The sequence below is a fragment of the Eschrichtius robustus genome, chromosome 20, assembly GCF_028021215.1.
Source record: "Eschrichtius robustus isolate mEscRob2 chromosome 20, mEscRob2.pri, whole genome shotgun sequence".
NCBI classification, from domain to species: Eukaryota; Metazoa; Chordata; class Mammalia; order Artiodactyla; family Eschrichtiidae; genus Eschrichtius; species Eschrichtius robustus.
This window is the reverse complement of record NC_090843.1, coordinates 8,091,971-8,115,060: the sequence shown is the minus strand read 5'-3', so window position 1 is coordinate 8,115,060 and position 23,090 is coordinate 8,091,971. Positions and strand designations below refer to the sequence as shown.

General features: G+C 54.5%; 1 protein-coding gene, 1 long non-coding RNA gene and 1 other non-coding gene across 9 annotated transcripts; 1 reads left to right on the top strand and 2 right to left on the bottom strand.

Moving 5' to 3' along the window:
• Window positions 1–747: 747 nt before the first annotated feature.
• Window positions 748–6,146, bottom strand: SPHK1 (sphingosine kinase 1). 4 transcript variants are annotated; one of them, XM_068531111.1, is made up of 6 exons: window positions 6,125–6,146; window positions 3,011–3,214; window positions 2,519–2,671; window positions 2,313–2,407; window positions 2,117–2,232; window positions 748–1,817 (listed from the first exon to the last, which is right to left on the bottom strand). In XM_068531111.1, the coding sequence occupies exons 2-6, from the start codon at window positions 3,018–3,020 to the stop codon at window positions 1,016–1,018; spliced, it is 1,176 nt and encodes a 391-aa protein (XP_068387212.1). In that variant the 5' UTR covers window positions 3,021–3,214; window positions 6,125–6,146; the 3' UTR covers window positions 748–1,015. The 4 variants fall into 4 exon arrangements, with proteins under 4 accessions (XP_068387212.1, XP_068387211.1, XP_068387210.1 ...); XM_068531110.1 differs by lacking the exon at window positions 6,125–6,146 and adding an exon at window positions 5,283–5,387; XM_068531109.1 differs by lacking the exon at window positions 6,125–6,146 and adding an exon at window positions 4,599–4,939.
• Window positions 3,423–23,031, top strand: LOC137755117 (uncharacterized). 4 transcript variants are annotated; one of them, XR_011071966.1, is made up of 4 exons: window positions 5,065–5,170; window positions 8,821–8,929; window positions 10,961–11,449; window positions 21,630–23,031. It is a non-coding gene; the product is annotated as an uncharacterized lncRNA (long non-coding RNA). The 4 variants fall into 4 exon arrangements; XR_011071967.1 differs by lacking the exon at window positions 5,065–5,170 and adding an exon at window positions 5,615–7,921; XR_011071969.1 differs by lacking the exons at window positions 5,065–5,170; window positions 8,821–8,929 and adding an exon at window positions 3,423–5,058 and having other exon boundaries at window positions 21,630–23,030.
• Window positions 13,000–13,072, bottom strand: TRNAK-UUU (transfer RNA lysine (anticodon UUU)). Its single transcript has one exon. It is a non-coding gene; the product is annotated as a tRNA-Lys (tRNA).
• Window positions 23,032–23,090: the final 59 nt, after the last annotated feature.

The window sequence follows — 23,090 nt, the reverse complement described above, 5'->3', positions numbered from 1 at the left end:
TCTAGAAGTTCAGTGGGTCGGTGCTCTCGCCTCCGAGCAGGGCCCGTGTCCTGTTCCTCAAGAGCCACCTTTCAGCAGTGCGTCAGCAGTAGCTGTGGTCCCCAGGGGCCCGTGACTGACCAGTTGCACCGGCTCAGCTCCTTCCAGATGCTGGGGGAGCTGACTTGGCAGCACCTGGCCTGGGCTTGAAGCCAAAAGGGTTCCCCACTTTGACCGGATGGCATCTGCCCCTCCCTGCTGCTTCCTTTTAACCCCTGCCCACCACTCCCCCACAAGGATGGGCTGGAGGAGGGCAGGGGAGGCTGAGGGAGACCTAGATTCCTCCCTGGAGGGATGACGGACTCCTCGTAAAAAGGGCACAGCTGCCTGCCATTCTGACTTCCGTTGCTCCTTGCCAGGTTTCCCCAGGGCGCCTAACTCGGAGAGAGACATTTTCTCTTTCTGCTGAGACTCGCTGGCCGTGTGGCCCTAGGTAAGACATACTCGCTCTGAACCTCAGTCTTCCCGCTTGTGCGAACAGGCAGTTGGCTCCAGGCCAGATGTGGCATAATCATCACTGGGGCAGGGCCCCACCCCTACAAAAGCAGCCGGGACCAGCTCTGATCCCGTGCCCACCACCAAAATGACTTCCCAGGGGCCAGTACCGTGCATTGCCCCATCCAGGAGGGACCATTGGGCATCATGTTAAATTCTAGAGCCCTGGAAGAAGCAAGACCCCACTCTCCCCAACCCCTAGGATAAGACCAGTAGGCTGGGAATGTTGCTTTATTTGGATTTGATTCAAGAGGTGGGGCTCCCAAAACAAAACATGGTGGCTTCCATGCTCCTAGCCCAGCACCTCATCCTGGCCTTTGGTGGGCAGAGCCGTCCTTCCCAGCCTTCTCCAGGAGCCTTCCTCCTCCTCCCGACCCGCCATGTGAGCTGTGGACAGTCCCTCCAGTCTTTGGGGGGGGGGGGGCAGGGGCCTAAGCTCAGAGGAAACCAAGTAGACTAAGGCACGGCAAGGCCCGCGGAGTCATAAGTGCTCCGCTGGAGGTGGCCTCCGGCTGGGTGAGGCCTGTGGCTCCAGGGAGGGTGGGGACTCCCTGCAGCCACTGACCATCCAGAAGTAGTTTGGGTGCACCTGGCCCTGCACAGCCTCGCTGATCATCAGTTCCCCATCCACAGCAAACACACCCTTCCTGTCCTTGGGTTCCAGGCGGAAAGCAACCACGGGCACATACACCAAGTGGGGACAGTCACACGCCATGTGCCTGCCTTTCTCCATGGCCAGGAAGAGGCGCAGCAGTGTGGCCCGCGACACACCTGCCCGCACGTAGAACAGATGCATAGCGCCGGCCGCACAGCGGCCCATGGGTGCAGCAAACATCTCGCTGCCCAGGTGTGAGTGCAGCAGTGCCAGCACCAGCACGAAGTCCTGCTCCGGCACCACTGTCCAGTGAGAGGGCACTGCCTCCTCCAGGGGCACCAGGTGGGCGTCCACAGGGCCCTGCTGGGCCTGCTGGTCCCGAGCGGGGCAGGGGGGCATCTTGGAGACCACCGTTTCTACAGGGAGGTAGGCCAGGGAGCCCTGGTAGGTGCGGAGGGCCGCCAGACGCAGGAAGGTGCCCAGAGTGAAGCGCATCTCACCCAGGCGCCGAAACTTCTCACTCTCCAGATCCACGTCAGCGATGAAACCCCAAGCCAGGCTGAGCACGGAGAAGAGGCGCTGCCCGGAGGCCGTTTGCAGGGACAGCAGATCCATGGGCGCCAGCAGCCGGCGGCACAGCAGCCGTGTGCAGTTGGTCAGGAGGTCTTCATTAGTCACCTGCTCGTAGCTGCAGGGGGAGAAGTCAGATGGGGAGGGCAGGAGCCCTCACACGTCCGCCCCTTCCTCCTCCTGGGGAGTTGGGGCGGGCGAAGTGACACTGAGTCCCTAGGGAGTTGGCAGGAGTGACAGATGGAGCAGGTGGAGGCAGCAGCTGGAGTCACGGAGAGGGCCCCAGAACAGAGGGGCCGAGGCTCCAGAGAAGAGGGCAGGGAAGTTACCCCTGCGCATGGTAACTTATGAAAGAAAGCCTGGCAGTAGGGCGGCACTGAGGGGAAACTGAGGCCCACTCTGGCCCTGGGCTCTCACCCGGCATAATGGTTCACAGAAGCGGCCAGTGCATTGCCAGAGCCAGCTGGGAGGCTGCACAGGGGCTTCTGGATGGCGGTCTCCCAGTCAGGCCGCTCCATGAGCCCGTTCACCACCTGTTGGAGCACAGGTGGCCTCAGCCTGGGAAGCACCCCACCCCCGCGACCCAGGCCCAGCCTCCCGGTGCGGGCCTCACCTCATGCATCAACCCGTCTCCAGACATGACCACCAGCGCGTCCCAGCGTCTCAGGTCCTCCGCCCGCACCAGCTCCCGGGCGTGGTTCCGCCGCTCTGCGGAGAGAGCGGCGCGGCTATCACGGCGGGGGCTGGGGTGGGGGTTGGGGGGCGGGGGTGGGTCCCTGGCTGGGGATGCTCCCTGCACCCCCGCGGGGAGACACTCACCAGTGAGCGTCAGCGTGAAGGAGACATCGGCCTGGGCCAGCAGGGGCTGCACGTGGCTCCGGAAGAGCTGCAGGGCTTTGCCCTTGCCCCCGCGCGGATTTAACAGCACCAGCACTCGGCAGGGCCTTGGGAGCGGGTTCCGGGAGCCGCCCGCTGTAAAGACAAACCCGAACCGGCCACTAGGGGGCTGACGACCACAGCAAGGGCACTGGGGTGGAAACGCGGTGCCTGAAACCCACGGGTAGCTAACTGATCCAACAGTCTGACCAGAGGCAGCGGCCTCCAGTGGGGAGCTCCAGCGGCGGGACCGCGCTCCTCACCCGGCCAGCTTGGCTTGGCTCAGGCTCGGCCCGCTTCTGGTCTCGTCGGGAAAAGTGCTTCTCTCGGGCGTCCACAGCCTCTCTTTTGTTCAGCCGACTCGGGCCAACCTTCCTCGCGAGGGAGAGAAGGGAACCCCCTACAGGCCTTCTTCCCCGCCAGGCCCCCACAAACCTGCATCCATAACCGCGACCCGTGGCCCCCGCTGCCAGGGGGTCCCCGGCGCTCTCGGGGCGCTGTCCGCGGCGGCGGCTCCTGCCTTCAGCTCCTTATCGGTGCTGCCCAGGCGGGCGTCTTGGTGCCGGCTGTGGGTCTCGCCCTCCCCGCCCGGAGCCGGGGCTGTAGGGGCACCCGCGTCATTCCCTGCGGTTGCCGGATCTGAGGGAGAGGAGACAGCGCTGGTGGAGTCCGCAGCGGCCCCCTGAGGTGGGGGGCGCCCTGCTAGGTCCTGGGACCACGCGCCTCCGGCATCGCCTAGTTTTCCGAGAGGTCCAGAGAGCCGAGGTCCAGTGCCAGCAAGGGCGCTCCCGTCCTAGAACTGAGCTCCCACCCCCAGAGGCAAAGGGTCTCTTCCTGAGGGGCTTTCTTTCCTGGGGCCTCGGGTTCCGGCCCGACGATGAGTCAGAGCCCCGTGGCTCTCTCCGGGGGATCAGGTCCTCACCCCCTGGGCGCTGCCAGGGGGAGGGGAGTCCAGTTGCGTGAAAATCCCAGAACGTGAGTGAACATCGCAGGGCGCGAAGTTCGGGGCGAGCGATCCCCGCCCCGAAACAGCGGGGTCGCCGTGTCCTCTACCCTGAGCTCCGGAGCGGCCGGAGTCGCCGCGCGCGCCTCTAGGAACAGGCTCTGCGGCGCCGCGCGCAGCGCTCGTGGGAGCAGCGCCGGAGTCGCGCAAGAGCTGAGCCGGAGCCCGGCCGCCAGCCGCCGCCTCCCTCGGCCGGAGCCGAGTGGGCGCGGAGGCCATGCGGTGCACGGCAGTTGCCCCCGACCGCCCAGGAGCCACGCACGGCGAGAGGACAGGGCGGGCGGCCAGCCAGCCCTACCCAGTCGGTCCGCTTTGCTGGGGAAGCGCCACCTCCGTTCCCCACAGTGGCCTAGGGCTGAACGCAGCTCGTCCCGGGCTCAGCCTCGCATCTGAGGGACAACTGGAGCGCCGGGCAAGCGCTGACTCCACGGCCTCGCTGTCTCCGGCCTCAAACTTTTGTCTCAACTTCGGGGAGGGACCTGTGCCTCGCCGCCCGGCCTGGCCACGCCCCGCGCTCCCCGCGTTTGCGGGGGAGGAACCCGCGCCCGGCACAGCTGGAGCCCGCCCGTCCCCGGCCTCACCGCGCCGACCCCCGCACGGTCAGCGCCCACGGCTCGGCCACGCGCAGCCCTTTGGCTGGGTCCCGGGACGCTGGGAGTAGGCGACCGGCGGAAGGCGGCGCCGCGGCCCGGCAGGAGAGGTGGAGGCCGTTGGCGAGGCGCGGAGCCCCAGGCCCGGCCACGAGCGGCGCGCCGCGAGCGCAGCGTCCCGGGCGCGCGAGGGTGAACGCGCACCGCAGGCCGAGGCGCGGGCCCCACGCGATTTCGCCTCGGCGCCCAAGGTCGGAGCGGCCCCCGGGTGGGACTCCGGGCGCGCGTGGCTCAGGGCTCCGGGCAGACCCTCGGCTGTCCCCGGACGCTGCGACCTTCCGCCCCAGAACTGGCCCCGCTGCCGCCTCCGGGCAAGCAGCGCCCGCTTCGCGCGCCCCGCCCCATCCCACGCGGATTTCGAGGCTCAGACCCCGCCGGGTGCCCCCCGCTCCGTGCCGGGGCGTCTCTCCGGCCGCTCCAGCTCTCCCCGAGAGAGTTATTTTTAGCCTCCCGACCAAGCAGCTCTGCAGCGCAGCCACCGAGCCTGAGGCAGCCAGGCGAGCGGTGCCGGGGAGGGCGGGCGACCGGCGCGGGGGGATGCGGTCCAGAGGAGGGAGCCTTGTCAGGAACCTCAAACGTTGGATCCTCTTCGCAGAGGACAACATCGAGGCTCGCCTGGGCCAGAAGAGCTGCTCCGCAGCGGGCGATTCAGGCCCCTCCCGCGCCTGAGAGGAGCTTGGCGGTGTAAACAGGCCTAGGGGTCCCGCTCCGCACTGGGCAGCCAAGCGTCGGGGGCGTGTCCTCCGCCACCCCCACTGGCTCAGCGGGAAGACGCAAACGGACCCGGGACTCGTGTATCGGTGCTCGTGTGATAAACATATCACCGGCAAGTAAGTGTCTGACCTGACCGTGTCCGCGACCAACTCGAGTAAACTCCCTGGGGGGTTGTTTGCGGCGACCCAGAGGAGGAAGTTACCAAGGCGGACTTGGCGACCTGACCAGGTAGGGCCAAAGTTAGGGAAAAACAAACCGCTGTAGGGGGCTGAAGTGGTACAGGCCCGGGCTGCAAAGTGCTCACGCGCCCACACCTGCCCCCACCGACACCCGCTCACACCTCTCTCTTCCCATCGTCTCTTAAGTCGAGAAGAGGCAGGTCTCTGCGGCCCCGGTAACTCGGGCGCGCCTCCGCCGCATCTCCTCCCAGGCGGCCCGGCCCCGTTTCCCAACACCTGGGGGGGGTGGGGAGGGCGGGGCCCAAGTGTCCCCACGTAGAGGGGAGGCGCAGGCTTGGACGCGTTGGCCTGGCACGCGTCCGGGTGGTGGCCAGCTCCGCCCTGCGTGGCCCCCGGGCAGCCCTGGCTGGGTCCTGAGCGTCCCGAGCGTGTTCCGGGAAGGTGACTCAGCGACGCTTTCAAGGGTCGAGAAACTATGCGAAACTAGGAACCGGGAGAGGAAGCGGGGGCGGGGCGGCATCACCCTCTCTCAGGGACGCGGCGGGTGTCCGCCGAGGTCTGATCTTGAACCTACAGGCCCCCACCCGCAACCCCCAGGAATCCGGCGCCAGGAGGGGAGCGCGGCGCTGCAGCCGCAGTGCCGCGGTCACGCGACGCGGGGACTCAAGCGCCTGCGGGAGGAGGGGGCTCCTTGCGGGAGCCGGGGCTCGATCCCTCTCCTCCCCCTTCGCCTGCCTTCTCCTCCTGCCAGGACTCCGGTCAAAGTCAGGGCTTTGGCGCCTAGAAGACGCGGGACGCGGGCGGGGTGCTCCCCGAGATCTCAGTCTTGGAGAGAGGGTGCTGCGGAGACCGCCAGGGCAGCCTCCCCCTTCTCCCCGGCTCGGGAGGGCACGTCCATCAGTCCTGAAGAGCCGCTGCCTTAAACCTTGGAGTCTGGTGGGAAACTGAGGCCCTCGGGAAAGGAAGACCTGCCTGTGCACGAGTCCGGAGGGAGAAAGCCCACCTGCCACTGGGTCCCTCCGCCTCCCAGCGCCCCGGGCTGGAGCCCCTGGGGTCGTGGGGCCGGACGGGGGCGGGGTTGACTGGAAACCAAGCGACGAGGGAGGCGGAGCGGCCTGCTGGGTTCATTATCCGGCCTCCGGGGGCCCAGTGGGAGGGAGGTGAAGGGCCGAGCCCTCTGGCCCCGGTTCCAGTCCGCACAATGGCTCCTCTGTCCTCCCAGCGGCCTCGCCCCCGCCCCCACCCCCACGGTCCCTGCTCTGCCCTCCTCATTCTTGTCCGTCACCTCCCCCCTCCAGGCTGCCTCCCTCCAGGCCCACACCACCCTGCAGCCCCTCTCTAAAGAGCTTTATTTCATCTCCAGAAACACTCATCAGCATCCCTGGCCCAAGAGACAGGATTGAGCAAGAGCAAGATGCTTTGCCCCTTTTGATGACGGGGAACTGAAACCCTGAGAGGTGAAGGGTCTAGGCTAAGCCACTGAACCAGTTCCCGACAGAGCTGAGAAGCAAACACAGGTCCCAAACCCCAGGCTGAGAGGCCCAGCTGACCCCAGGCTTCTAGCTGATATCTGAGTATCTGTCGGCCGGGTGGGTTGCTTGCCACAGAGCTGCCCCCGTAACCCAGCTGCTCGGTCTCCCTGGGAAAGAGGAAGCAACCCGAAGCCCTCTCCAGGCTTCATTATCCAGGTTCTGATTAAGCAACTAGCTGCTGTGGCCACGGGCCGCTGGAGTCAGGCTTGATCTGTGCTGATTGCCAACCCGCAGGTAACACCTGTCTCCCAGGTGAAAGAGACTGCCTTTCCATCTCCCCCAGCCACCCTCCTTCCTCCTTGAGGGCAGCCTTCCCAGGTGGACACACCTGAGAACCCCCTTTTTTTTCTTCTTCAAAGAAAGAAAGCAGGCATTCACTGCGCCTGGCCCGGCTCTCTGGAAACTTGGAGCCAAGGCCGCCAGATGGCAAATGACTTGCTTTTATTGGGAGAGGCTTCCTGCCATCTCACCTATTCCTGAGGTTTTCAGCTCCCAAGTTGAACTGGAGGACCTCGAGGCCTCCCTTGACCTCAAGTCCTTTCTGCCTCGGAGGCTGCAAGGGCAGGGGAAGGGAGGTATCCAGCCCTGCAAACTGTGTAGTTGTTGTTTTTTTTTGTTTGGTTGGTTTTGGTTGTTGTTGTTTTAGCCGCACCGCGCGGCATGTGGGATCTTAGTCCCCCGACCAGGGATCGAACCCCTGTCCCCTGCATTGGAAGCGTGGAGTCTTAACCACTGGACCGCAGTTTGCAGCGATGTCCTGCAAACTGTTTTTAAGACTTGTGTTCTGGGGCAGCCCCAGACGTGGTTTTCCATTCTGAGCTCCTGGTGACCGTGCCAGGCATTGAGGGTGGCTGGCTGGGCGTGGAAGAGCATGCCACGTGGATGTCCACATGGACATCCAGGAGAGCAGACTGGTCACACAAGATTCTTGGCTGCTTGCAGGGAATGTTCCGAGTTTCTGTCTCTGCGTTGGTTCGGCCACTCTGGGTGTGGTGGAGTGAGCCCAACTCTACCTCTTGCGTGGCCTACTTCTCCTCACGGGTGTCCTCGCCAGGGCTGGGAACCAAAGTCTCTTCTGGGCCTCGGGGCTCTGCCTGCCACACAACCTCACGTGCAGGCCTGCTGAGAGGGACACATCCCTTTCAGGGAAATTCGCGGGCACAGCCCTCCCCGTGGAAGCCTGCGAGCCTCACCCACTTCATTCATTTCAGCTGCTTGCCCGGCATCTGAAGGCATTTGTATTAGTTTCCTGGGATCATCGTAACAAGGTACCACAAACTGGGTGGCTTAACAGAAATTTACTGCGTCACTGTTCTCAAGAAATCCAAGATTAAGATGTTGGTAGGGTCGGTTCCTTTTGAGGGCTGTGAGGGGGGGGTCTGTTCCAGGCTGCTCTCCTAGCTTCTGGTGGCTGGCTGGCAAACTTTGGTGTTCCTTGACCTGTACATGCATCACCCAGACTCTGCCTTCCTCGTCACATGGCCCTCTTCCCTTGTGAAAGATCTGGCTGAGATTTGTTCTTTTAGGCTCTGCATTCTCTTCTGTTGGGCATGTTCTTTTTCGAAAGCAAATTACTCTGGGAGGGAAAACCAATAAGTTATTAGGACTCTAGTGTGAATGGAGGTATCCGTTTTAAACTAAAAAATCTAACAATACTAGGTGTCCCCAAAGAGGGCAACAGTGCACACTCGTGTGGGTGTCGCAGGAAAGGTGTCTGGGAGCTGGACCTGCCCGCCTCCGCTGTTGGGAGGAATCGTTTATATCTGCGCTGGCTGCCGGGTGGCTTTGCCCAGGCTTGCACACTGCCCCGGCTACCTTGGCTTTCAGATCTTACCTCACAACTTGGCTTATGGCATCTCTGGCATCCTGAGCAGATGCGTTTATTCCCCCAGTCCTCGGAAGAACAAAGCTGAGTTTTGTGTTAGTGTACTGGGTTCCTATTGCTGTACCAATTTATTATCCTGCAGTACTGAAGGTCAGAAGTTTAAAACGGATTGACAGGGCTGTGCTGTCTTCCTGTTCTAGCTTCTAGAGACCTGCATTCCTTGGTTCAGGACCCCTTCCTTCACCTCCAAAGGTGGCAGTATAGCATCTTCAGGTCAGTCCGTCTGACTTTTGCTTCTGCTGTCACATCTCTGACTTTGACCTTTCTCCCTCCCTCTTGCAGGGTCTCCTGTCTGTGATGACATTGGCCCCACCTGGCTAAACTAGGATACTCTCCTCATTCAAGAGCCTTAACTTAATAGCATCTGCAAAAATCCCTTTTGCCATATAAGGTAACATATTCATGGGTCCCAAGGATTATGACGCAGCCGTCTTTGGGGGGCTGTTATTTTGCTAACCACAGTTGGGTAGGAAAAGTCTGGGAACCGTGTCCTTACTTGGCTACAGAACCTTCGTTCTAGCATTCCTCACCTCCCCAGTGCTACCAACTGAACACAAACCAGGAACTTAGTTTCCCCCAAATAAGCATTTGTCGTGGTGGGACCGAAAATACTCTTGCTGAGGTCATCGACACCTGATTCTGTAGACTTTTTGGTCTTTGACTCATCTGGCAGAGGCCCCTGCAAAGAAAGCTGGTTTCCATTTTATTTTAATTACCCAGGAGGGGAAAAAAAAATTACCCAAGAGAGAGAAATTGACATCTTCACTAAATATAGTAATTATAGGTGTGCAAACGACTTTTCACCTGAGGAAGGGGTGGGGAGCAGACCAGCCCATCCATTTCCAGCCTGGCAGGAAGGGCTTACCACAGGGCACAGCCTGCTGGGTATTACACAAAATGTGCGGTCCGCTCAGCTCCTGTCATGTGACCTGACAGTCCAGCTACTTCTGTCCTCTGTGGTAAGGCTGGACCAGGCCAGCCACGTGGAGAACCGTGGCTAGGAACCTTCCACAGCCTCCCGCTGACATCAGCTCTGGTCTGGGCCCAGCATGGGCTCTGGCCTGGTCTCCAGCGCCCAATCCCCCATCCTGGATACTTGTGAGGGGAGAGATGATCCCCTTCTGAGGCCACGGCCAGTCCTCACCCCACCCAACTGTGCTTTGTAATCACTTATTTATACTGGCTTATGCTGGTTCGGAGACACTGTGTAACTGGTGAACCTTCTCATTTAAGGGAAGAGAAGCCATCAGCCATGTGTCAAACTGCTTTGGGTGCTTTGGGTGATTCCCAAAAGGAGAACTTCTGGGAAGCGGGAAGAGGGACCCGGCCCCTCTACGGTTGGTCGGTGGGGCAGCAGGAGAGCTGAGCCGCTTTTATCTGGTAGTAGCCTGGCGTCCAGGCCGAGGGGATGGGTGTGTCACAGTTTTCCGGGGGCTTTTTGTTGTGCAATGTTTTCCACTTTCACATCTCTCTGAAGCTAAGCTATGTCCTTGGGTTGTTCCCAAAGCAAACAGACAGCGGGCTGGACACAGTGCGTTTGCGCTAATGGTCTAGGGTGGTTTCCTGGTACCTGCGGATGGATCCCTTCCTCCGAGCCAAGGTGAAGTCCTAGCTCACCCCCTCCGGAGATGCTCACTGTGCCCTGGGAACGCCCTTTCGAGGTGCCCTGCTGGCCCCTGGTGGCCACCTGGGGATGCGTCCCTCTCTCGTCTTTTATCCAAACGGTGCAGCCACTCAGGCCTGCTCCGCAGAAGCCAATTTGTTGGAGGCAGAAGAGGGGCCAGCGCGCTTCTTTGCCAAGCTGCAAAAGAGAGGGAGCCTGGAGTGGGCTTGCCTGCCCGATGCTCATTACCCACATCCTGAGAATAGAAATTCCCCTTTCCTGGAGGCTGGCCTCCTGAAGGTCAAACCCTTCGATTCTTTCCAGACACAACCTTGGTAGTTTAAGTAGTGAGTATACAGGATGGGCTGGACAGGGGTCGAGGAGAGGGGCCCAGGGCAAGGGACACCGTAACCTCATTCCGCACGTGTGCCCCCAAGGCTTTGTGCAGCCAAGGGAGTGATGCTGTGCTGATCCGACAGGAGAACCATTTCCAAAAGCGGCTCGTTGTTCTTTTTGCTCATTGCCCGAAAGCGCTGACCACAGCAACGTGACCAGCATCTTGAAAATGAGTTGAGATGTCATTTCTCCTTCAAGGCACCATCAGATGATCCTAGCAGCCTCCTCTGAAACTCCCTGTTTCAAAACAGAATGGGGAACCTAGTGATTACCTGTCAAAGCTTACAGACTAAGGAGTGAAATTTTTTTTAAAAAACAAACAAAAGATGGAATGGGCTTGGAGAACGCTCCTGAGCGGTGAGGAGCTTATAGGTGGGGGCTGAAGAACATATCCTTTCTTTTCTCTTGCTGTCTCCTTCCTAGAGCTGCAGTCGGTGCGGTTCTGTACACAGAAGTCCTCGAGAGAAATGCTTGTGGGCTGCTCTCCCAACTGCATCCCTCTGGCGGATCCAGGGGAGGGAGCCCCATCTGGGTGCCACGTGGCTGCTGCAGTGATGCAGAGCCCAGGAAGGACACAGTCCAACACCCCACCTCCTCCTGGCTCCACGCAGCAGGCTGATGGGTCCCGAGAGGGAGGGACAGACTGACGGCTCTGATGCAGAGTTAGGAGGACACATCCATCTTCCTGACTCGGCGTGACCTAGAAAAATCCATAGCATCAGAACTTGGTATTTGCAAACAAGCACAAGGATCCTATCATTTTAAGCTGAAGTTCCAGTTGCCATGTGACAAGTATCTGTGACCACTTGGTTCTCAGACTGAGAACTTTGAGCACTTAAGGAGGGAAGACAGTCTAACTGCAAAATATGGTTAGCGTGGAATCGGATCTGCCGCCTTCATCTCTTGGCAGGGGTAAGTGTTATCCTAAGGGGAGAGGTGTGTTGAGTCCTCAGGGGTGGCTCTGTTATCCCGATTTGCAGCCATTAGTGGTGCAGGAGCCACACAGGCTGGGGAGAGGCTGAGTGGCAGCCCGGAGACAAGCAAACCCCAGGACACTGAAGGCCAGGTCTCTGAGGTCTCAGGCATTTCTGAAATGCTGAGGACCCTGAGTGGAATAGCAGAAGCCTAATTCTAATTCTAAACCAAGACTTGGATATTGTGTGTACTTAACAAAGACTAGCAGGTCGCCCATGAAGAAATGGTCCTAAGAGATGTGGAAAACAAATCTGGAGTACCCACCGGCCCTTGAGAAAAATATCTTAAAATTTTTTTTTTTATTGAAGTATAGTTGATTTACAATGTTGGATCAGTTTCAGGTGTATAGCAAAGTGATTCAGTTATACATATACATATATTCTTTTTTCAGATTCTTTTCCATTATAGGTTATTACAAGATATTGAATATAGTTCCCTGTGCTATACAGTAGGTCCTTGTTTTTCTATTTTATATGTAGTGGTGTGTATCTGTTAATTCCAAATTCCTAACTGAACCTCCTGTCTACCCCCAAGAAAAATATCTTTTTTTTTCTTTTTGGCTGAGCCACACGGCTTGTGGGATCCCGAGCCCTCGGCAGTGAAAGCGTGGAGTCCTAAGCACTGAACCGTCAGGGAATTCCTGAAAAATATCTTTTAGAAAGGAGAGACTTGGGACTTCCCTGGCAATCCAGTGGTTAAGGCTCCGAGCTTCCACTGCAGTGGGTGCGGGTTCCATCCCTGGTTGGGGAACTAAGATTCCGCATGCCACGTGGCGGGCCCCCCCCCCCAAAAAAAGGAGAGATGCAAGGTTCCTCAAAAAGTTAAACATAGAGTTACTGCATGACCCAGCAATTTCACTCCTGGGTACTTACCCAAGAGAACTGAGAACATGCGTCCACACAAAAACTTGTGCACGAATGTTCATAGCAGCTCTATTCACAATAACGGAAATGTAGAAACAATCCAAGTGTCCATCAGCAGATGAATGGGTAAAAGAAATGTGGCACATCCATACTCAGGAATAGTATCTGGCCGTAAAAAGGCATGAAGTCCTGATCTATGCTACCGTGTGCATGAACCACATGAACATTATGTGAAAGAAGTGACAGAAGCCATATACAAAAGGCCACATATTGTGTGATTCCATTTAAATGAAACGTCCAGAATAGGTAAATCCATAAAGACAGAAAGCAGATTGGTGGTTGCCAGGGGTATGGGGAGACACTGCTTAATGGATATGGGTTTTATCTTGGGTGATTTTATTTTAGGGTGATAGTTTTATTATTGGTTTTGTTTTGGAACTAGTTAGAGGTCATGGTTGCACAACATTGTGAATGTGCTAAATGCCACTGACTTGTTTATTTTATGTTATGTGCATTCATCCGAATTTTTTTTTAATGTACATCTATTTTATTTATTTATTTTTTTACTGGTTTTTTTTTTTTTTTTTTTTTTTTTTGGCCATGCCTTGGCTTGTGGGATCTTAGTTCCCTGACCAGGAATTGAACCTGCGCCCTCGGCAATAAAAGTGCAGAGTCCTAACCATTGGACCTCCAGGGAATTCCCAAATTTTATTTTATTTTTTTTAAATGAGGGACTTGAACCAGCCATGACCCTTTCAGGATCATTCTTTTGTGATGCACAAAAAGTCCATTTCTAAGGATGCAGTTGAAATTCTGATTTGGGTGGTGTTAAATATTTATTCCAGGCATTTGTTAAAGAAGGGTAAGGAGGACTTTCTTCAGGACCATCTTGATGGGGGGCAGGGACCACTACCTGGGGTCTTGCAGCGGTTGGGGAGGGAGTAGAGATTGGGCTCAACTGTGAATATAAGGAAAGGTGGGAATGTATAGCCAGGGAGCAGATTGGGGTCAGTGGATGGAAGATTACTAAGAGGAAACATCAGGGGAAAGGGGAGATTTTTGCTAAACCAACCCACCTGAACTTGCTGAAGGCAGGCCAGGGGGCTCAGACATCACCCCAGGGTGGTGGAGGATGGGGAACCTCAACAGATATTGAAGGTGACCAGACATGGAGGATGGGGGATTCTGGCTAAACTGACTTAGCAGGATTCTTGCTAGAACTGGATTCTGCAAAACAGGACACAGAAGCCCAGGGTTTGAGACCTAGTCAGAAGAGGGCTCAGATGAGCCCGATTAGATCAAAGAGAGAATCTTTCTCCTTGTCACTAAATTATTCGGAGTCCAGTAATGTCAGCCTCATGGAACCATTCAGAGGTCCTTCCCTCTTCTTTCAGGGGTGAGGGGTGGCCGCCAGTGCTTTGGTGGCATTATTTGGAGGGACTTATCTTGTCTCAAAAGTAGTGTCACCTTGTGGAGGCCCTAAATGCCGATCTTTGGTCACTGTTATTTTCTTTTCATTTCTCTGTATTTCCCCCCATAGTCATGCAATATGTGTGAGGTTTGTTTTTTTTTAAGAATGTGTGTGTGTGTGTGTGTGTGTGTGTGTATATATAACTGAAGCACTTTGCTGTGTGGAGTTTTTATTGAAGTATAAATATATACAGGAAAGCACACAGATCATAAACTATGAATTTATGCACCAATACACCTGCATTAATAGAAGAGCACATCCTAGAAACCCCTGGTGCTCCCTCCCAGCCATTCGCCGCCCCGCACAAGATAACCACTCACGCAGTGTATTTTTTTTTTTTTTAAAAAGACTTTTTTAAAAAATTTATTTATTTTTATTTATTTATTTATGGCTGTGTTGGGTCTTCGTTTCTGTGCCAGGGCTTTCTCTAGTTGCGGCAAGCGGGGGCCACTCTTCATCGCGGTGCGCGGGCCTCTCACTGTCGCGGCCTCTCTTGTTGCGGAGCACAAGCTCCAGACGCGCAGGCTCAGTAGTTGTGGCTCACGGGCCTAGTTGCTCCGCGGCATGTGGGATCTTCCCAGACCAGGGCTCGAACCCGTGTCCCCTGCATTGGCAGGCAGACTCTCAACCACTGCGCCACCAGGGAAGCCCCAGTGTATTTTTATATTTGGGAAAAAATACTTAAAATTTAAACAAAGTGAAAATACATTAGAGATGGAAAAATTTTAAATCCAGCCTTTTTTATTTGTGAAGGCTCTTCCAAATGGCTCAGACGTGGTAAGGGCTGAGGGCTCTAAGTGGGTTTGGCCTCGGGATATTCCTAAAGGAAAGCAGGAGGCAGCTGGCAATAGCCACGGGATCTGCTGATGGACCCATCTCCTTTCTGGGTCATTTGGCACCTCAGCTCCCAGACTAGTCAGCACATCGGAACCCCCTGGTGGAGCTTCAGTACTACAGATACCTGGGTCCCACCCCCAGAGATTATGATTTAACTGGTCTGGAGTGTGGCCCGAGCTTCAGAGTTTTTCAAAGCTCTGAAGTGATTCTAATATGCAGACAGGACTTCCCTGGCAGTCCAGCAGTTAAGACTCTGTGCTTCCAATGCAGGGAACGCAGGTTTGATCCCTGGTCGGGGAACTAGGATCCCACATGCTGTGCAGCGAGGCCAAAAAATTTAAAAATTAAAAATAGATAAATAAATAAATATGCAGACAAATGTGGGAACTACTGACTTAGCATAAAAGGAGGATCTGAAGCCTGTTTTCCAAGCAGGCAGGCAAACTCAAAGGCCTCCCAGAGATTCTGTAACTGCCACGAAAAACTTTCTTATTCAGGAGCATCATGAATTGTCATCGTCCCACTGACTATTTCACGTCTGGAAATGAGTCAGGCATAGTACAGAAATGACACATACTATTACAGCCTCTCCCCACATCCTCCCAGACACTGGCTTGGGAATGTGGGAATAGTGACAAAGCTGGCTGCCACCCAGGCTCCAGGAAAATGGGGGGAGGGGAGGCTCTGCAGTTATTACAGTCACTCCCACTAGGTGTGTCAAAGCAGATGCTCTTGTGAATTAAAAAAAACTCAATTAAATCTTATTTCCCTGTTGAACAGTAATACAATTTTGAAAATGCTCTTTCTTAATATCGAATTGGTATTTAATTACCGGGGGGATTCTACTTTCCCCGAAAGGAAGATGAAGTTACCTTCCCACCATGAGGACTCTCACACTGGGGGTCAGCCTTGGAAGTTCCTGCTCCCTCCACCTCATCACACTGTACCTTCATGATATAGGTCAGATTTCTAAGATCCTGACTGTGTTTCTATGGTGGTTGTTTGGAATAGTGGTTTAAAATTTACGGAAGAATGGGAAAGGAGTGACAGGAGGAAGAAATGGGCAGGTGGGGGAGGACGGGGTGGGGGGGAGCTGGAATGCTTTCATGTCAAGGGTTACCCAGCTTGTGAGTTGGTACCGTGCCTAGGCTAGAACTTGGGCTTGGCATGGTGTTTGACCTGTATCTTTCCACCAGCCCGGATATCCCACTTGTGCAAACCCTTCTTGGACAATCACTAGAAAGACAATTAATTTTTCATCCAAGAAAGCACCATATGTTTCCTCAGAAACCTTTCAAGTACTTGACTCCCTAGGGAAGTGTTCCAATTATCTGTTTCCGAGTGAGAAATCACCCTAAGATGTAGTGGCTTGAAGCAATAACTTATTGGGTCCGTTGTGGGTTGATTGGGTTCAGCCAGGTGGTTCTCACTTGGGGACTCATGTGATTACAATGTCAATGGGCTGAACATCTGAGATGGGTCCCTCCCGTGGGACCACTGAGGCAGGCTGTCAGCTGGTTCAGCTGGGGCTGTCGGCCAGAGCGCCTGTGTGGACTCTCCATGTGACATGGCAGCTAGGTTCCCAGAGGGAATGTCTCAAGAGCGTCATTCCAAGACACCCAGCGGAAGCTGTGTGGCTTCTCATGCCCTGGTTTTGGAAGTCCCAGGCCATCACTTGTGCCACATTCTACAGCTCAAGCAAGTCACTAAGGCCAGCCCAGATTCCAGGGAATGGAACCAGGGTCCTTCCCCCTTGGTCGGGGAGGAGGGATTGATGGAGGCCATATTTAGGGACTCTCAGTTACTTACCTCAGGAACTGAGAATTGGGACAAATTTAGGGAACTGCCTCACCCTTAAGGAAACTAGTTTGTAGCTTAAGAACAAGATTCCTTCAAATATATTTTCAGGAACCCCAGCGCCATGTTGATCAACGCCCCAGCTTCCTTGGGTCTCCTTGCTTTAACTGAAACCAGCTACCCTGCCTGACGGTGGCATTCATCCTTAAGCCTTCTCTCTACCCCCAGAAGCTGCTGATTTTCCACTTCCTTCTTAATACAAGTGCTGACATTCATCATGCTCTTATTTTGTGCCAGACACTGGGCTGAGCAATGCATGTACTTAGCCCGTTTCATTAGGAAGACTTGTCTTGTTGAAGTGCCCATTAAGAAAAGGTTGATTGTTTGTTTGTTTCCAGTAACTACCGCCAGCTGTGCTCTGTCCAAACCCTCTTTGTCACTGGGTGAAAGACTCCCCATTAAGGCACCTCAATCTGATTCCACTGTTCCAGTCACTTTTTTTTTGTTATTAAGGCAGCCCCACTTGGGAGTTTAAGACTTGTCCATTTAGGAACTCAAACTTGGGAATTCCCTGGTGGTCCAGTGGTTAGGACCCAGCACTTTCACTACAGGGGCCCCGGGTTTGATTACCTGGTCCCACAAGCCGTGGGCATGGCCAAAAAAAAAAAAAAAAAAGAAAGAAAGAAAGTCAAACTTATCTCAAGCACAGGCTCCAGCACTGAAGCAGGGACGAGGCCTATCTCTCACAAGCTGCCCACTCCTCGGTGCTTACTTCATGAGGTTGAGGCAGAGGGGAGAGAAATGGAAAACAGATGTGTTTCCTGTGGTGACTAGTTGGGGGCGGTGACGCGGCTGTCCTGTGCCCTGGGTCTTTACTGCTGACCCAACTCATTCTCTAGAGCAGGGTTTCTCATCCTCAGCACTATTGACACTGGGGGCTGGATTATCCTCTGTTGTGGGGACTTGTCCTGTGCATTGTTTAGCAATATCCCTGGCCTCCGCCCACTAGATGCCAGTAGTACTTCCCAAGTTGTGCAACCAAAAATGTCTCCAGTCATTGCCAATGTCCCCTGGGAGCAACCTTGCCCTGGTCGAGAACCAGTGCTCCTTAGACTTGGTGTGGACAAGTGGGCGCCCCACAGGCCTGCCAGCAGAGACTCTCTCCCAAGGGGCTCCCCTGGTGACACATTCTTGCTGACCTTTGGAGGTGGCCTCATGCCATATTTATTGCTCTGAGGAGGTTCCCCAATCCCAAATCCCAGAATCTGCAATTCCATCCATACTCTGGATCCGACTCTGGGGCTGTGGGGTTGCATCCATCTTCTGAGGGGATGGGTGGATCCAGTCCTTTGCCTCCTGGCTGACTGCCCACCATGCCAGCTCCTCTGGGCACTGTCCAAACTTCAGGAGCCCCAGGGCAGATCCACCAGCCCACGGCCAAGTGGACAGCCAAGTGGGAGACAAGATGTTCCTCTCTACTGTCCCACACACTTTACAGTGACTCCACTGTGTCCCCAACCCCCCTCACTCCCACCTGGTTTCAAGAAAAGCCAGTCAAGCCTTCATGAAGAAGCAGCCTCTCACCCTTCCTCTCTCCCTTTTTCTTGAGGCAGGACGCCATGACACCAACTACCCATAGTTGGGCCAAACTTCACAGGTTAAGACCACCGTCCTCCACAAGACTGTCCTCCCTCAGACACCAGCAGCAAGTTTGGGGGTCCCCTGGCTACACTCACTTTTGACCAGCTGGCTACAAATTCGGGGGTTCCCACTACCCCCTCAGGTTCAATAATTCACTAGAATGACTCACAGAACTCAGGGAAGCGCTGTACTTGCTATTACAGTTTAATGATAGCAAAAGAAGGCAAATCTGAACCAGCCACAGGGAGAGACACCTAGGGTGAGGTCGGGGGAGGGGGGGGGAGCGGGGTGGTACCAAACTTGAAGCTTCTGGCGTCCTCAGGGACACGTTACCCTGTTGGCAGAGCACTGCCAACCAAGGAAGCTCACCGAGCTTGGGCGTCTAGAGTTTTTATTGGGGTTTCATTATGTAGGCACAATTGATTAATTCACTGACCATTGATTGAACTCAATCTCCAGCTCCCCTTCCTTCCCCAGAGGTTGAGCTAACATCATATGGTTTATCCTAAACTATCAGATACAGTTGGAGGGGCCCACCATGAATTATTGACACTCCTATCACTCAGGAAATTCCAAGGATTTAGAGGTGACCTCCCAGGAACCAGACAAAGGCCAGCCAAATGCTGGATTACACACAGGATTTAAAGAGTCAGTGCTGCATGGCATCTCCCAGCTAGCCCCCGGCTGGTAGTTCTCTGAACTTAGAATGTGGGGTGCATTTTATTCTTGGCAGTAGGCTCTGGCAATTCTTGGAAAGCAGGAAAGATCCTGCCAGGCACCTCCCTCCACCTTGTCACACATGCATCTCATTTAGTCCTCACCACCACCCCCAGGCAGGTATTATTGTGATCACCGTTCCACAGATGAAGAAACGCAGGTACAGGCTGACGGACTCCCCCAGGTGAAGCAGCAGAACAGGACTGAGTCCAGGTCTGTCTGACTCCAGAGCTGCCCCCTCATGGGCGACAGAGCCCTGCCTCCTGCCCCCCCACTGGTGTAGTCCTACCAGCTCCTCAGGTGGCCTCCAGAACACCTCTCTTCCTCCTGCAAAGCGCTTCCTGTTCTGACCCTCTGCTACTGGGCTCACCACTCTGAACAGCCCCTCTGCTGTAGCCCACTCCTGACGTCTCTGTTCCCCGCTCACAATCTTCTTGGCTCCAAGTTCTGAGAACGCGTAAACATTAGGTCCTGGGAGTTGGACGCCTGCCATAATCTCTCTCCGACCTAGAATGATCTTCATCCGCGTCTGACCTCAGCCCCGGCTCTCGTGGCCGCGGCCGGACCACCACCCCTTCTCCAATGCTAAAACCCACATGCCAGCCTGCCCTGCTTTCTCCCTCTTGTGGCCACACTGTCATTCAGGCTTGCCTTTAAACCTCTGGCCTTGAGCACCCCACCCTCCCTCTTCCTCCTCCAATCCGCTGTCCTGAGGCTGTGGGGAAGGAGAGGAGGGGCAGTGCTTCGAGTGGGGACCACACGCAGCTCCGTGATGCCGCTGGGACGCTGCGAACGCCGTTTCTCCTATGCGGCCGCTCCCTTCCAGCCTCTGCCGCCAGGGGCGCTAGTGGGGCCCGCACGGCTGGAAGGGGAGAAAAGGCCGCTGCTTCCTGTCTGTCTGTTCCTTGGTCACCCGAGCACCACCCTGGCAATGGTGACATCTGGTTCCAGGCTCCAGTGTCCCTGCGCTCCCAGAACCAGCCTCTGTGCCTCTCAGAGGTACCGCACCAGCTGGGCAGTGCCTCCTCGCCGGAGATCCGAGTCCCAGCTCCGTGGGACCCCTCCTCCAGGCTTCTAGGATCCCATAATCCCAACCTGTCCTCTTGGTTCCCCATTCATGGGGGTGGGGTAGCTGCTTGCTGTGGTCTCCCAGTGTCGGCTTTCTGCCGCTTCTATCCTGCAATACCCATTTAACCAATTCTCTATATTAAATTCTTTGTGAAAATAATGAATGTGTTGGGAATTCCCTGGCGGTCCAGTGGTTAGGCCTCTGCGCTTTCGCTGCCGAGGGCGCGGGTTCAATGCTTGGTCAGGGAACTAAGATCCCACAAGCTGCTAGGCGCGGCCAAAAAAAAAAAAAAGAAAGAACGTGGTTTGTTTTCCTGGTTGCCTCTGACCTAATAAATATGTATAAACATTTCCCATCTCCCTTCACCTAATAGTTCATACGTGCCAGACCTTGTTCTGTTTGACATGTATTAACTCACTAATTATTATTATCCCCACTTTACAGGGGAGAAAACTGAGGCAAAGGGAGACATAACTGCTCGGAATCACACAGCTGTTAAAAAGAGTGGGCTCCGAGAGCCTGGCTCCCGAGATAACTCTCATCTACACACGCTGCAGCGTCTCACTGTTGACAGTGAGTTGGTGTAGCTGGGGCATTAAGTGACCACATAATGTTCCCGTTTATGGATGGACGAGAGCTATTTTTGGATATTTGCATCATGTGGGGGGTTTTAGCTTTTAGAGAGCCTGGATCCCCTTGAACCTGACACACTTAGGACACTTGAGCCAGGAACGTTACAACTTTCTGAATTATTTTGGTCCATGATTTGTTGTAACCTGTCTCCTTAATGTTTAACCTTCTATCTTCTTAGCCCCGACTCCCCCAGGCCTTTTTCCTCCTTCCATATCTTTCCCTGTGAGCCCACCTTGCCAGTGCTGCTGTAAATCTGGAGATACGGGCGAGGAGATGTCTTCTGTTTGGCAGACTCTAGAAGGTACTAGGAGGCACTATGGTCTCACCTTGAATCAGAGTCTTCAACGAGGTATGGGTATTGGTGATACCCTGAAACGCCCCCAAAGGCCTCCACCAAGAGCTCCTGAAAACCCCATGACAGAAGAGGTTCTGTCCTACTGAGACTCTATGCTGGATTCCATTTCAGACTTTCCAGCGGCCGGCAGGGCAGCTGCTCTCTACCACTGCCCTTGCTGAAGCTGGGAAGGGTCACTCCCAGCGCGCTCGGCTCTGTCTGCCCAGTATTTTGCCCTCGCCCCCAGCATGGTTTCTGATGCCCTACGGAGAGAATCAGCTTAGAGATCCAAGTCGGTATTATTTTTAGAACTAAAGATCATTCAGTCTCAGCTTGCTTGGGCCTGTTCAGGGAACGAGAACAGGGAAAAGTCTCATATTTTTCCAAAGTTCATGTCGGAGTAGTGCAACATGGAAGCAACAGTTCTGAATCATTGCCTAAAATGTTCTCCTTTGTTGCAAAGACTGACCTTGTCTTCCAAATAATTCATTCCCCGGGGACAAGGCTGAGCCATTCTAAACACACCACTCTTTGTCTTCTCTGCTCATTCTCGGACAATTCTTCGTGCCAAAGCTGAACCTGTGCTTTCTCTTCTAGTTTTTGGAAGAGAGGAGATTATATTTCCATAATTCATGCTGAAACTGCAGTCCAGTTAACAACAGGATTTTTTTTTTTTTTTATAACTTGAAAACTAAAATTGGGTTGAATATGGAAATGTCACCTTGCACTGAGCAGAGCTGTCTTTGTTTTTGCAGGAAATGTCCAGCAGGTTTGGAGCCTCAAGGATCAGCCTGTTTTTATAGAGAAACATTAAAAAAACAAAACAAAAAAACCCCCTGGAACTGAGCAAGAGAAGTCTCACTTCAAACTGCAAAAAAACACATTCTTTGCAAAATGAGCAGAAGCGTCTTTCTACTCAGTCCAGACCCTGTATTGGTCAGGGTTCTCCAGAGGAGAAACAGAACCAACATGATATCTATCTATTTAGAAAGCAAATGTTGAAGAGCTAAAAGGAAAAATAAAAAACTCCACAATCAGAGAACAAGCAGATGAAAAATAATTAAGGTAATAGAGAATTTGACTACAACTAACAAACGATCTAACCAACAGATGTAAAACACGCACCCCCAAACTGCAGAACACATGTTCTTTTCAGGTGCATATAGGGTATTTACCTACATAGATCACATGCCGGGCCACCAAGTGTGTCTCAACACATAGCAGAGGATTGAATTCACTTAGGGTGTGTTCTCTCACAAAGTGGAATTAAATTCGAAATCAATAATAGGTCTCTAGAAATTTCCCAAAGTTTAGAAATCATGCAGCACACTTCTAACCATTCACAGGACAAAGAAGAAATCACAGTGAAAGTTACAAAGATTCTCAGACATAAAAAACCATGTCGGGACTTCCCTGGTGGTCCGGTGGTTAAGACTGCGCTTCCACTACAGGGGCACGGGTTTAATCCCTGGTGGGGGAACTAAGATGCCGCATGGCACGGCCAAAAAAACAAAACAAAACAAAGCCATGTCATTTTCAGCAAATGGCAAACAGCTCAGAAAGCCACAGACCTAGGGCGTGGCCTGGAGAAAGCAGGGAGTTGGAGAGGGAGACTCAGGCCACATCAGGCTAAGGAGTTTGGGCTTATAAACAGTGGAAAGCCCTGGAGGCTTTTAACCAGGGGACCTGCTGTGTGGATGTAGAGGGTGGACTAGAGATACTGGAGGGAAAGAAGGACGGAACGTGAAAGAATGAGGCCAGTTGGGAGGCCCCTGCCTGAGATACGAGATCAATAGCTGTTCTGCGGGGCTTCCCTGGTGGCGCAGTGGTTAAGAATCCGCGTGCCAATGCACGGGGCACGGGTTCGAGCCCTGGTCCGGGAAGATCCTACATGCCATGGAGCAACTAAGCCCGTGCACCACAACTACTGAGCCTACGCTCTAGAGCCCGTGAGCCACAACTACTGAGCCCATGGGCCACAACTACTGAGCCCGCGCGCCTAGAGCCCGTGCTCCGCAGCAAGAGAAGCCCCTGCGGTGAGGAGCCCACGCACCGCAACGAAGAGTAGCCCCCGCTCGCAGCAACCAGAGAAAGCCCACGTTCAGCAATGAAGACCCAACACAGACAAAAAGAAATAAATAAATAAAAATAATAAATTATTAAAAAAAAAAAAAAAGCTGTTCTCTGTATCACTCATTGGGTCCACAGATACGAGT